The sequence below is a fragment of the Amblyomma mixtum genome, chromosome 1 (assembly GCF_055824585.1).
Source record: "Amblyomma mixtum isolate Tamu chromosome 1, ASM5582458v1, whole genome shotgun sequence".
Lineage (NCBI taxonomy): Eukaryota > Metazoa > Arthropoda > Arachnida > Ixodida > Ixodidae > Amblyomma > Amblyomma mixtum.
This window is the reverse complement of record NC_143012.1, coordinates 319,196,933-319,211,096: the sequence shown is the minus strand read 5'-3', so window position 1 is coordinate 319,211,096 and position 14,164 is coordinate 319,196,933. Positions and strand designations below refer to the sequence as shown.

The 14,164-nt window shown below is 46.4% G+C and overlaps 1 protein-coding gene across 5 annotated transcripts in view; it reads right to left on the bottom strand.

Moving 5' to 3' along the window:
* Positions 1-464: 464 nt before the first annotated feature.
* The window catches only part of LOC149372630 (sodium- and chloride-dependent glycine transporter 1-like), a 143,894-nt gene continuing 130,194 nt past the window's right edge, over positions 465-14,164 (bottom strand). For 4 of the 5 annotated variants that reach the window (XM_089567159.1, XM_089567157.1, XM_089567156.1 and 1 more), the window contains exons 10-14: positions 11,768-11,896; positions 11,293-11,392; positions 7,798-7,907; positions 7,081-7,245; positions 465-4,279 (exon numbers count right to left, since the gene is read on the bottom strand). In XM_089567159.1, coding sequence (XP_089423285.1) covers positions 4,106-4,279; positions 7,081-7,245; positions 7,798-7,907; positions 11,293-11,392; positions 11,768-11,896 — 678 coding nt within the window. In that variant the 3' untranslated portion in view covers positions 465-4,105. The remainder of the gene's footprint in view (positions 4,280-7,080; positions 7,246-7,797; positions 7,908-11,292; positions 11,393-11,767; positions 11,897-14,164) is intronic. The other variant, XM_089567160.1, reaches the window with a different exon arrangement.

The following is a 14,164-nucleotide window of genomic DNA, read 5'->3' as shown; positions in this document are numbered from 1 at the left end:
ATTTGTGCATTCAACTTCCCAAGTACCCAATTTCCCACTTACCCACGCGCAGGAAAAATGAAAGAGGGAAACAAGGCTGCTTCAAAAGAGAACCTGAACTATCCTTACTGAGGAAGCGAATGTTTGCCTCGACACATCACTACGTACTACGGGGCGATAAGCACGAGTGAAAACTTGCAAAGGAGAGGGATAAAAAGCGGGGCCCTAAGTTCCAGAATAAAATTTCCTTCATAAACCCCAGCGGTAAACTGATTTTGTTTCATTTGTTCAATATCGCATTTCGAACTATTTGCTGCCACGTCGTGCGACTCACAAAAACGAATTTTTCGTCGCGATTCATTTCAGAGTACGGTAAAAAAGACAAAACATTCAATGTCCACACATGACTAGCTTTCAAGTAGAACTAACCGCTTTAAACAAAAGTTATTTGAGTGCGCCTACCACAGAAAGTTGTTCAAACGAGAAGAAAAGAATTCTGTTTATGCTGAGGCTATTCAGAAGGCCAGACAAGAGCATCCAACTGGCACTCATTTCGTGGGCCCAGGAAGTCGCCCCCACCTGGGGGCCACACCAAGCCCACCTTCCGTAAATCCCGCCAATCTATGGCAATAAAGTTGTTTCTCTCTCTATATGCTGAGGCTATGTTACGTACACGTTTACATAAAAGTGAAAAATTTTGCTTTGTTATTACATCACGATTTTGACGTCAAAGATCTGATATTTATTGCATACGGACATATCAAAATAGATTTTTATTTAACATTTAGGCAGCGACAAGGCACCCCCAATGCTAAGTTCAAGAGTATGTGCAAAGACCAGCGCTACCTAAATCAGATACCAAATCGCAGAACCCTCAGATGCCAGGCGAACGTTTTAGTGAATAATTCCGACGAATTAAGACCAGCGAGTCTATTATGAAGCTCGAAGCTTTGCAGCGTTCAGCCACGCACTGTTCAGTATGCCGCCACCTGCACTTTGAGCTTGCCAGCAAGGCGACAAAAAAACAAACCAAAACAATAATGTAATCATTTGAAAAATCTAGAATGTCCATAGGATGTCCAGCAAACGTCGAGTGTGCATCGAACATACATCAAATGTCCATAAAATGCGTATACAATCAGGTAGCTTCTTACGTGCCGTTCAGAGTCGATGCTCGAGCTAAATATGGGGAACAGAGTACGCCCTCCTCCTGGTGTAAAGAAAAAAAAAAGCGCACACATAATCCAGCCTAGCGCCTCGGTGTGAGCGCACAGCCAAATTAGATTACTCTCTATACACGCAATGTACACATGATGTCCTGCTTTTCGACGTGCCATTCGGCCGCCGAGATCCAGATAGTGAGACAGAGCGCGACACAGAAAGACACGCACAGCTACGCTAATGTACACTATTTACACCAGAGTGTTCTACGTCCACATATGCTGAGCGTTACACAGAGTCAGGCTAGTGTTTAGGCACGGTCTACATATTCGCGAGTCTCACGTCGGTGCAGTGAAGTGGTACGGGCAGATATCACCTGAAAGTGCAGACGCCACAGGGAGCACGCCTGTTTCATTCATTCGTACGCCAAATACAGCGGCTGGTTTAAAATTAAACAGGAAGAATGAGAAAAGTGTAGCAGAGTGCCCAGAGATCAATTTTTCTCAGCTACTTTTAGGATACTCGGTCGTGAAGAAGAAACTTATCGGCTAGGATTTGAGTGATAAGGTTTTGATCTCACGATCCAAGGCTCTAGCGAGAGACGCGATAACTTCTGTTTTCACAAGTTCGTTCCGCCACTTCACCCTAAGAGCTCAGGCTGAGAAATGCTCTTAGCGTGCCTCTCAGTAGTCGCAAGATCACTGAAGCTTGCAGGGCGTTGAGTTACGAGAGAGAGTGGCAGAGAAATGTGATAATTACACATCAATCCTTTTACCCCTCCTGGTAGAATAGTAACAAGCGCCGTGTTCCACTCACTAACCACAAACTAGGTTCAGTTACAGCAGACCTAATATATAAAAAAAAACCTGGAAAATGCGAAGAATACTGACGAATTACGAGGCAGGCGCTAAATTTCGCACACCAATCTATATGATGGACGTTATGGAACAAAAATGATTTGTCAGCAAAGACAATCACTGCGGCAAGACAGCAAAAAAAAGCAAATAACTGACTCGCAGAGTCTACGCGCGTCGCGTGCAATAGAACATTGAACATTTACATGGAATGACTAACACAAGTAGCTCGTACAGCTAGCAGAATGCAGTTAGCAACGCAACCCGTACGCATAAAATGTCGCGCTATAGTTCTGCCGTTAGCGAGCGGCAGACTTTTCGTGCATGATCAACACCAGAGACCGCTAGGCGTGCAACGGCGCACTTCGCATTTGGAACTTATGCACTATGCTCTACAAAAATGGGACTATGCAAAATAACTTCTTATCTGAATATACAATGTCAAGCACTTCATCAGTTTTGAAAGTGTCCTTTTTTTTTTTAAACAAAGCTATATATGACTCGGAAGCTACACTACGCTTCAATGACTCAAGGAATCACACTTCATGACAAAGACTCGTCACAAGGGTTCTGCGATCACAATCTAGCCACCAGTTAATCGAAACAGCACAACATTGTCGGTATAGACTACACGTAATACATGTCTAATGGAACACCAACTAAGCGGTTCAGCGCACGACTTCACTATGTCTAATGGTATCTCGGTGAGTATTTGTCCCCGCTTAGCGAAAAAAAAAAGGAGCTAACGTGTAAGCACAGGCTCATTTGTTCACGCCAGCAAAACATTGTCTCGGGCAAGAAAATAAACGACACGTACACGACACAGTGCCCTTTTAGTTAAGGAGCGTCACGTAAACTTCTTTAGACTCAACTGTTAAGACCCAACGAGAGCGGCAGCGAACAGATAGGTATAAGTCGGCTAACAATAATATATCATTTTGTACAAGCAGTGCTGTGTTGGGAGAAACGAACTGTCATGTCACTCTTGACGATGCTATATGTTACAACGATCTCCTATGAGTTTTTGGATCACATGCAGACGCCGCTGGCGGCGATAGGCTCGCAGTGGTTGCTGACGTCGCGTTCTCTGGAATGTGCATGCTGTGGTTGAACTCAAACCTAGCGTCGCTTCACCATAGCTTTCTTTAATGCGCCAACCAACAATGTAGCACGCTTTGTCAGTTAGTATGTCTCAGTGTGGCAGCCTGCACGTGCTTGGCAGGCTAAGGGATGTCTCTCGCAGCTCTGGAGCGTTAGGTCAGAGATACGCTGAGTCAGCAAGAAAATGCCCGTTACGGGGTGAGCGCTGCTTCGCCAGGAAACAACGTCACACCAAAGCAGCATGAAAGAAATGAACAAGAAATGCACATATGTACAGGACACAGTCGAGGTATAAAACCATAAAAGGATAAAACCATGTCAATCAACAATCAACAACGAGAAAAGGTGAGGAAATGCCGCGTCTGAAAAAATGCGAACGTACACGTTTCCAATACACGTAACAATTTCGGCTACGTTTGAACCTCAGCCGAGGACGCCACAGCAATAGAAAGCTGAAGTATGAACAACCTCGCTGACCAAAACCCTGGCGTACATAAGTGAAGGAACATACTCCCGGCTCGTTGGCGTTTTGTCGCCTAAAACGCTACAAGGATATCCCGTACCCAGGCCTTCTTTGTGTGCTAATGACTGTTCACATTTCAGCGTTCCCTGCATCAATGAGGGAACGTCATAGAAATACGCCGGAAAAGTTTCACCGCTGCCCGTTCGCCTGTCCCGGGTTGCCTTTCGGATGGCCGCCGTTCGTCACCAGGGGTGGAGCCTTCGCTAACAAAGGCAGAGGGCATCACGTCTTGTGAACGACACGCAGTGAGTTCGTAATCGACGAAGCCGGCAGGCACTCGTCCTCGGGTGACGCCTCCACATTGGCGGCGAACGGGCACGAAGAAGGACTGGTGGACGCCGTCGGCCGAGGTCTCGACGCTCCAGGGTTGAGTGGTGGCAGAGCGTGACGCCGCCCTTCTGCACCTCCGCCGCCGAGTCCCGGGGACTCAGTCGCTGGTCCTGCTGCTGCTCTTGCTGCGCAGGGAGGTGCAGAGGTCCTGCAGTCATCAGATGGTCGTCTCGAACGTGTACGTCACGTTGAAGGATGGGTTGTCGAAGGAGTTCTCGCGTCCGATACCGCCATTGATGCTACCATTCTCGTCCGCGATGTCGGGCCGCAGAGACTGCTGCGTCTGCGCCGGGCCCCAGCCCTCAGTTGGCCGCATGGTGACGGCCACACGCTGCAAAGAATAAAGAAGAGGAGGAAATAAGGGGAAGGATAGGAGCGATAACTTGATACCAATTACAAATCTATTCGACCTTAAGTGGTTAAAGCAGCAACATTGATAGTTGTGCCTCCTGATTCTAATGAGGACGCACTTTCTCAGGGCCACTCAGGGCACTGACATCAGGTGGCACATTCTCGAGAGTAGGCACACTTTACACAGTTAAGACGTATTACCTTTCGTGGGAGTAAACGATCTATAAAGTACTCCCTTCAAGAGGCAGGATATGGTTCGCAAGTCCCGGGGTAAACTTCGTCACCAACTCTTCCGATCATACATGCTCGGTTGGCGGCGAGGCCTCTCTGCTGAAGATGATTTCATCCTTCTCAAACATCATGTCCTCAAGGGCATCCCCCAAAGATGGGGAATCCCCTCCCACGCCATATGTCCCACGAACTCCAGGCTACCCGATGTTGGGCCCGCTTTCACTACCTCCGCAGACAGTACTGTAATGATACGACGGTAGTATATGTCGACATGGCCTCCTACCAACAACCCTCCAAATATGTTTCCAGGCGGTCGACCACGCCTTCTCCCTCTACCTTGCTGCGTAGTTTGAGGCCCCTGATCCTGCAGCGGAGGATACTACTGCCACCGCACTCACCACCCAATGACAGTACAAAGAAATGGGCAGCTCCCACACTATCATCGACTCGCAGGTTGCGTGCTGGACCGTCACCAACGGTGGAGTTCCCAAACTTTCCCTCCGCATCTTGGGTGCCACCCTCTATCGAGATCATGTCATCACCTGGGCCACCGGACACAAAGGCCTAGAAGGAAACCTCAAGGTCGAAACCCTAGCTCGTGATTGCACCAATCGAGCGGGGACACACATCCCAGACATGTACAGGGTCGGCCAAAAGTTCCCAGGCCACATAGTCTGCTTTTATAGTCAGGCAGCTACGACACCCGCAAAGCTCAAAATATATTTAGAAGGTAAAAGAAAAATCGTTCTAACCTCTTACAAACTTTAAAGCTTCATCGGTGTCTGAAGTGCCAAGATACACCGAAGAAGTTCTAGGATATACCTGTGGCCTGGGAACTTCCGACCTACCCGTACCTCCTTTCAATCCACTACTCTGCGCGCATGCGACTCAATCGACACATCTACTGGCCCTGTGAGCAAGCGTACTTCGAGGTACAGCATAGATGATGTTCTTCGCTGAGGGCAAGGAATATAGTCTGGGACTTTTTTGCATGCAGTTAACCGCATAACGCCCGCATATAATATATGCTACATAGTGCACGAAGTTCACAGCTTACTTTAACTTCAGCTAGTTTTGACCTCCTCTGAGCTGCGGATGTAAGCTGAGCTAAAGGGCTGTAGATATCAGAGAAATAAAAAAAAAATGATGACAATCTTTTGAGTGCAGCGCCAGTAGAAAATGCTAAGACTCGCCAGCAGCGTGACAACGGTTGACGAGCTGAGGACAGAAGACTACGACCCGCACCATAGCCGAAAAACTGTTTTGCACCCAAAAATCAGGCACCAAGACTACTCATATGTCAGCCGCTGCCTAGCATTGCAGAATGCCTGACGGGGTGCCAAGAAACCGCCTGCGGGAACGGATGACCGGTTTTGATAGAAGGACTCTTGGCAATGACGAGGGAACAAGGAGCCTATTTATAAACGACGACATGCTGCCAGGAAATTCTGTTTGTTTTATTACAGTCTCAAAGCAGTGCCTTGTTTTCGCAATCAACATTTTTTCTCATTTGTAATGAAGAACCCGCTAAGAAGCAAAAGGTCAAGGCAAACACTTTCGGCCTCTGGTCATAGCGATAACACCACGATCACATCACCCCCAAATCACGGAAATAGTAGTAAGGTAACCATCCAACATGACATCATACTGACGTGAAGGAGTGCGAGTATTTGCTGCATATTACGGTGTGTATTTCATTGACGAGAAATTCTTTTGACTTCTGTGACGTGAAAGGGATCCAGCTGGAAGTGACGGTCTCTTGCCCTGAATGAAATGTAAATAAGAACGTACTCGAGGCTTTGTCTGAGTGCTGGAAGGATAGAAAAGCGAGCCACCTGGAATAAAGTTCATTATCGTGATCGCTTCATGACGATTACGTGTCACCGGCTTTAGGCAGCTACAGTGAATGCGGAACGGCGTTACCGACACAATATTTAGTCAACATCTGAAATAACAATTATTCTATATAATTTTGTTGTGCACGGTTACGGGAAAACAACATTAAGGACGGAGTGTGAACAATTCTGTTAGAGATCAGGCACTGAGTGTGCTAGACGTATGTCACCTGTTTAGAATAGCGAGTCGAAATGCGAGAAGCGCGGTAAGTTTGCAAGGGTTTATGCAACGGATCGACATTGATCTTGTTTCTTGTGTCCTATTTGTTCCTGATTATTCAAACCACAGAAAAATGCGTAGCAGGAATAGAAAATTAGCTATTTCGAGCTAAGCGACAGGACGAGAAAAACCAACGTCTCCAAATACGCGAACTCATTATACTAGTTAACCGCAAGTAGTGCTAATGGTATCATTTCTGTACATAACCTTTGAAAAACACCACCAGGTCGGATGGCTCAGCTGAACAGCGCGGGAGAGTAATCTGCGATTTCCTTTAAAGAATAACTCCTGTGGGTAGGGTATATTAGCTAAAGGACCAATTGCTCAATCACGAAGTTGAGCAGTAGTAACTACTCAGTAGTTGTTCCTTCAGTGCCGTACGCTGTTGTTTGTGGAATCTGTATCGCTTACAATACACGCAAAAAAATGACTTACGTGTCCCAGGCTACCCTTGGGCACTGAGCAGAGCTTGATGATCATAAGAACGAGAATGGTGGCGAGTGGTATGAACACAATAGTCCAGCCGACGCCGATGGCCCATGGTGGGTAGTTGGTGCCTTTCGCTTGAGAGTGCTCCACGATGTTGAAGATGAGAATAAACTGGGAGATAAGACGTTGAAATGAACGATAAGGGATGCAATGACTGATGCTACATAAGTTCAGGGTAGTATACTTATTTAGTAGAAAGACATATTCAGGAATAAATACTTGCGAGATCATTCACGCAGCACAGGAGTAGAAGTTTAATCTTACCCCTCACAGAAAGCTGTTGGTACGACTAAAAAGCTCGGCGACGAAGTTCTGATAGTTTAAGTAATATTCGCCTGCTAGTTCTCTTGTCAGCATCAAGCGATTCCGGGTGCCGCGGCGCACATTCACGCTTCACTCTTCAGGCACACAGTTGCAAACACCGTAAAGAATAGGTGCTAAGAAGATTTAAATCATTGAGGAAGGCTTGAAACACTACCTCACGGAAGTTGCTCAGCACAGTGGATATGCTCAGACTGAGTAATCGGAAACGTGAGAATGTACCGGCAACACGTTGATTAGCTTTAGTATGCTAATTGTGTTTTCCTGATTAGAAACCAACGTTCCACGTAAGGGCTCACACGGCGCATCGTAAGGGCACTTTATTCACAAGGGTAAACTCACCACAAGCGTGGCTGGTGTGAAGTATTTCCACATGATAGTCCAGAACATTGTCCACGAGTAGGAGCGAGATCCGATCATTTTCTCGATGTCGCATAAGAACTTTTCCGCTCCTGAAACATAGATAAAAAAAAAAGAGAAAGATGAAACGCTTAGGACAGAATCTAAATCGCGCGAATGGAAGGAAGGCATGCGCGAACCTGGAATGTGCGCGCATTCGAAACTTCGCTCTTCCTAAAAAAGTTTGGTTTATTGGGGTTTAACGTCCCAAAGCGACTCAGGCTATGAGGCACGCCGTAGCGAAGGGCTCCGGAACTTTCGACCACCTGGGGTTGTTTAACATTCACTGACATCGCACAGTATACGGGCCTCTAGAATTTCGCCTCCATAGAAATTCGACCGCCGCGGCCGGGATCGAACCCACGTCTAAAAAGTATAGATATCAAATTTTTGCTCGCGTGATTTCTTGTTTGAAATCATGCTTTTGACAGTAGTGTGCGACGGAACACCCTCACAACCTTAGATGATCTATAAATGAATTTCTTCTCGATACTTTTTCGGTTTCGTTTTCAGCAACCGAACGATGGTCGTGACGTATACGGTGCTTTTAGGTGACATGAGGCATGGGGAAAAAAAACTCTCAATATGATCGCTAATACGCTGTTTGAATTAACTACAACGCTTAAACCAGCCTACTTTAAGAGCCGGAATAACAACAAACGATGTATCGGTGGTTATATCGCTTCTTTTTTTCATGCCTCATGTGAACGTAAGTCACCTAACATCACAGCCAACGTTCAGTTGATGAAACTGAGACAGCAGGAGGAGGAGAAATTCAGTCAAGTTATTTAGCGGTTGCAGGGCGAATACTGCCTTGTGATTCAGGTATTTTAATGTTTTATGCATTATTACAATGAACAAAACATTCAAGTAAAGCAAGGTGTATGCTCTATTATGTAATTTGCGATTCGGAGCACCCTCGTTTGACTACAGATGTGGAACATAAACACTAAAAAAAGAGCATTAGACACGCACAGTGCAGCTGCGCTGTCCGTTCTTTGCTGCGCTTTTGCAGCATCCGACGCTCAGAGGAAAAAGAAAAGGGGTGCCGAAAACCTTCCGCTGATATATATAACGCAATCCTTTAGCTTATAAAACGCACAGCTATGCTGGACGCTGCGTTTAACTTTAAGCTATTAGAGAGTTTTAGTATTGCGGGAATTTCATGCATAGCGGAATAGCGGGTCCAGAGTGCGCCTGCGCAGAACGCGAACGGTAAAATAGCGTTAGCGGACAAGTTAGCGTTTGCGCTTTTGCGCGCTTAGCGTGACAACATGGCGGCGTCCTTCCAAGCGAGAGCCGCCCGCTTTAGCCGATTCAGCAGTCCTTGCGATTCCAGTCGGCATGTTTATCGGCAACTATTGGTGTTTTTTGCTTTTCGCTTCGAGTTACCTTGCTTCGACAATGCAGTTTAAGCTGCAATTCAGCCCAGTTTTTGAGATACGCTCTCGATTCTGGAGGGCTAAAGCCTAATGGAATCTCAAGCTGCACTACTACCGTCTGCAACTGCCCGGAACGTAACAGAGACGTCCGGAACGAAACAAAAATAGATTTCGAGCTTTGTTGCGGAGTTTTATGTACTTAAATGATGTAACACAACAATTTTTTTTACAAATTTACGTAAGTTTTTCGAACATTAGACGCCATGTGATGGAAAATATTCTTACCCGAACGGTTTGCAGTTAACATTGCCTTGACTAGATGGCGCCATTGTTGTACGTTTGTATTTCATTTTATTTCAATTTCGAGGTCATTTTGCAGACGAAAATAAGCGCTGCTGTAATAATTGGCTTAAAGGACTCTGAAATGTTATATTTTGCCAAGTTAGCGGCAGTGGCGACCATTTTAGAAGGACCTTTCGCCTCCATATCAAGCAGATCGCGTTTAACGTTTTCAGAACGCTATACTAAAACTGTCTTTGGGAATAAGTTGCTTGCGGCACGCTAACGTAACTTCCCTTAGGTCCGCTATCACGCTAATGCTATACTAAAACTCTCTAAATTTTGGTACAGCGCCGCAGACACAGCCGAGGTGAATGCGTGCGTTAAAACATAGCCTAGTTCGCAGTACGCACGCGCTGAAGACTATCTGAGGCAAATATGTTGTGTGCGCTTAGGATTAAAACGCTCCTTTCCGATTTTAGCATATCGTGTCGTTTATGTTCGCAGGGATTGCGTCACTAACAGGGCGACGCTCTTTGAAACAAGGGTCACCCACTCTAGAGCGAATTCACCATTGTCACAAAATTTTTGGTATGGTCACTACCTAAATGGGCGCATCGGGCGTTCACTTTGTCTCATCTCACTTTTAATGAAAAAATGGGCGACACTTTTATTCTGTATCTTTGGCACCTCTTCTGCACCTAATCACAGCCCAGGCATGTGGTTTTCTTGAGAAGAAAGAATTGAAATCATTGACAGCAGTGAAAGAACGACCGACAAGAGTGAAAAAAAAATAGGCTGACATAGGTGGCTGACTCCTCTATATCAGCCATTGTTTAGCGCTAGTTTCGTCGCACCTTCGGCCTCAAAAGTCCTTCCTGGAAGACTAACCACCATTGTCTAAACACTGGTGTCGGGTTGAGACATCAGCACTCTTGTTCATATCTAGTTTCCCTTAGTCTGTTTTTCTGCGTTGTATTCGATGCACTAGCTTGTTTTTCATCAAAAGGGCCCTAAAACAATAGTTTTGACAACTTGCTTACGTCTCTTTCTTTTCCATGGTTTTCTTCATTCTTTTTGTTGTCTCAAAACTGCATCTCAAGTTCAGCTTTCCTGTGTTTCAGCAGCTGGCACCATCTGTTGGCCGCCAGTAGCAAACACCGCACAGCTCAATGGGAATATTTTAAACATAAAATTTATACAAAAGTAGAGAGTCCTCAGAGAATCTGCGCTAACAATTTGATTATCATGGCCGACTCTTCGCTGCAATATCTGACCTGTAAACAGAATCCTGCGCTCACAAACTATTTAACACGGCCATTGAAAATAAATGGGGTATACCGAACATTAAAAATTCCCGTGGTTATTCTGAGTGTTCAACGCCACGCGGCACGGGGTGGCAGCCGTCTTTACCCGAGCAGTCTTTACCCGAACGGGCAACGACTTTACCCGAACGGGCAACGACTTTACCCGAACGGGCAACGACACTACCCGAACGGGCAACGACACTACCCGAACGGGCAACGACACTACCCGAACGGGCAACGACACTACCCGAACGGGCAACGACTTTACCCGAACGGACAACGACTTTACCCGAACGGAGAACGACTTTACCCGAACGGAGAACGACTTTACCCGAACGGGCAACGGCTTTATCCGAGCTGAGCCTTGCCTGCTTCATGCACCTTTCGGCAGGCTAGCTGTGTCAAGTGCAGATAGCAGGCCTCATAGACACTGTATGTAACGCATGCGTCAGGAATAATTGCGTACTTACCATAGTACCAAGATATAATTGTGCATTCTCCTATGGCAATGATTAGCACGGACAAGCTTGCAGCATATTTGTCGAAGAGTTCCAGCCAGTGCACTCCGGCCTGCGAGTAAGAGATGAAAGGCGTCGATACCCTTTTAGTTGAAACAGCAGACAAGAAAATAATTACTGACTATGACGCGCGTAAGCACAGCCATACGGCTAAAAATGAAAACTACACAGCTGAAGAAAAAATTTGTGCTAGCCAGTGGCTCAAACCATGTGAGCTGCCAGCAGGATAACAGAAAACCGTTAGTGAAAACTGTGGTAAGGGCTGAAGCACTGTCGAAGTTGTGGACAGAAAAACGTTACCGTCAGCAACAGCGAATGCGAATAGCGCACTTATTAACATGGCTTACAATCGAACCAATATATGAAAGTAAACACGAACAGTACAACAACCATCAGAAATGTGAAAAGATGTGCCAGGGTGGCTTACCCGTGTTGTGAAAATGAGCCCTCCGAAGTAGCCAAAGACCGATATTGCGAGAACCACGAGGGTCTTCTTTTCTCTGAGGTTCGGAAACCGGTCAAAAATAGCAGTAGAGACGGTCTCCAGGAGGGCGAACTGAAACAGGAAATGGTGAACGTAGTTGTTTCATTGCAGTACAAAAGGATAAAAAAAAAATCAGGCGAAGAAATACGGCGCTGTAGAAAGGTGTCCACAAGCATTGAAATGGTAAATTTTAACTACTGTTTGCAAAATCTGTATGAAGTGAAGGAAATTAAACATAACTACGCGATAAGCTGAAAGTTGCGTATGCCACTCAAAGGCCTTTGCCTATCGACCTTATGCAAAATTGCTGCCATCTATCGGAGAAAAGAAGAACCAGCGGAAAACCGCCATGTTGGAGGATGACTGAAGCTCGTTCCGCCTCTGCTCTCTGGATTTAGGCGTGCCCTGCGTTAGCTTCCTTACTGCTGTGCTGGCTCGAAAATCTTATTTCCTGTCACTTGAGCCTGTAAACATGACTGAATGGTGAGTCGACCTGTTTCTGCTGCCCAAGTTTCCAAGTGACTTCTCAGACGCTTACTACGCGACCAAAACACTTTCCAAACGCCACCGGGTACGACGCTACAAGTTTTTCACTGAGTCCTTCGTCAGTTTGCCGACGCTGAACACCAAGAAATGTACGAAGCAAGTGTAATTTTCGTTTACGGCTAAAAATGTGCGCATTTCGGTCTAGTTTGAGTCAGTTTTTATTTGGTTGGATACTTTGAACGGGCGTGCCGCTTGAATTGCTACTGTTGCGGTAGCGTTCTCTGTGTGTTGCGTCGACACCGAAAGCAAACGATAATAAACTTCACGCTCATGTTGGCAGTGTCGAAAGAAGTGGCCTCTCAACATGCGACCCTTTTCATTTTCCTTCAAATGTTCTACCGCATTTGTTTGTTTGCCCTAGTGCTCTAGTGCCCAGAGCCCCTAGTTTGCCCTAGTGCCCTAGACAGAGAAAGAAAACGTTATTATTATTACCGAGCACATAGACCCCTAGGTCCCCGCACGACCCCACTACACAATTGTTTACCATTCTTGGACTATCGCAGTTAAAAACACGTAGCCCGTGAATGCAGCAGTGTCTATGGTCTTACCACTACGAGCAAGCAGTTGTGCGCTGATATTTTTGGAGGATTCTACACGCGTTATTCATTCCCGCTACTAGTTTAAACTATGGTACCGCTTGAGCGGCTTCCCTTACGGTCCTTTCTTTTTTTTTACACAACACACGGTTTCGTGGAAACCGGTCGGTTAAGTGAAATCGCTACATGCAAACAAGCCGTCGCTCCACAGCATAGGCACCTTTCCCTGGTGAACGATTGACTGACTTGCAGTGCACAAACGTTCCGTGCCACGGGCACTTGACCCTTGCTGGTTTTTCCGTCGAAACAAATATTCGCACCAAAAGCTAATGCGTGTAACCGCTGCGGCGGATAACGCTAGGAGCGACGGTTCTCACAAAGCGCGACCCGTACCACTGAACAGCTGATCACGATTACCCTCTTGCGAGGCCGATAATCGCAGCACTTCACGGGCAATCGCAGGAGAAAAACTACTTTTGTGTGATATTTTCTTCGTGCCTACAAAGCTTATTTCTAATTTCATTTGCTACATGGCGATAACGAAATGCGTTTCGCGACGTCTCGGCATGTAGCGACGGTACTGCAACATTTGTGTCGCGGATGTCGGGGATCGCAGTCCAAAAATAGAAATGCGCTCAAATCAAGCGCTCTTGCCTTTTTTCCCTACGGTGAAACTCGAGCGCGCGCGACTAGCGTGCACCAGTACGTGCTGTGAATCCGGCGGCTATCCTCCAACATGGCGGATCGCGCGCGGCGACCGCTAGATGGCAGTGCATTTCGCATAAGGTCTATATCTTAAGGGTGTAAATAGAATGCAGATAGAATACTGAAATGTCTTGCAATACTCTCCAGTAATGCCCCACTTACTTGCGTTTCCTACTGCGTAATTAATCCGATTTCTATAAGGGGGCGATCAGCTATAAATGCCTGCTGAGTCGGTTCACCTGAACTGTTATCGTGTCTGCTTTTGAACCATGTGTTAGCTGTTGCGCGCTGTTAGCTTTTCATGCCTTCTTGAGAGACACCTGCAGGACTAACAGCATTACCAGGAATTCTGGACACCGCCCGGTCGGTGCTGCTAAGCCTAACGACCGCTTCAACGGCCGCTTTCTTTCTTGCGTCAAGGACAATGTCTACTCGCTACCTTCGAACGTTCAAAGCCATACACCCCGTGATGGCCGCCAATAGAACTAGAAGCGCTTGTCCCAAATTCCACGTAATGGTGTGTATAACATGGCGACGCCTAACTGCCATACTC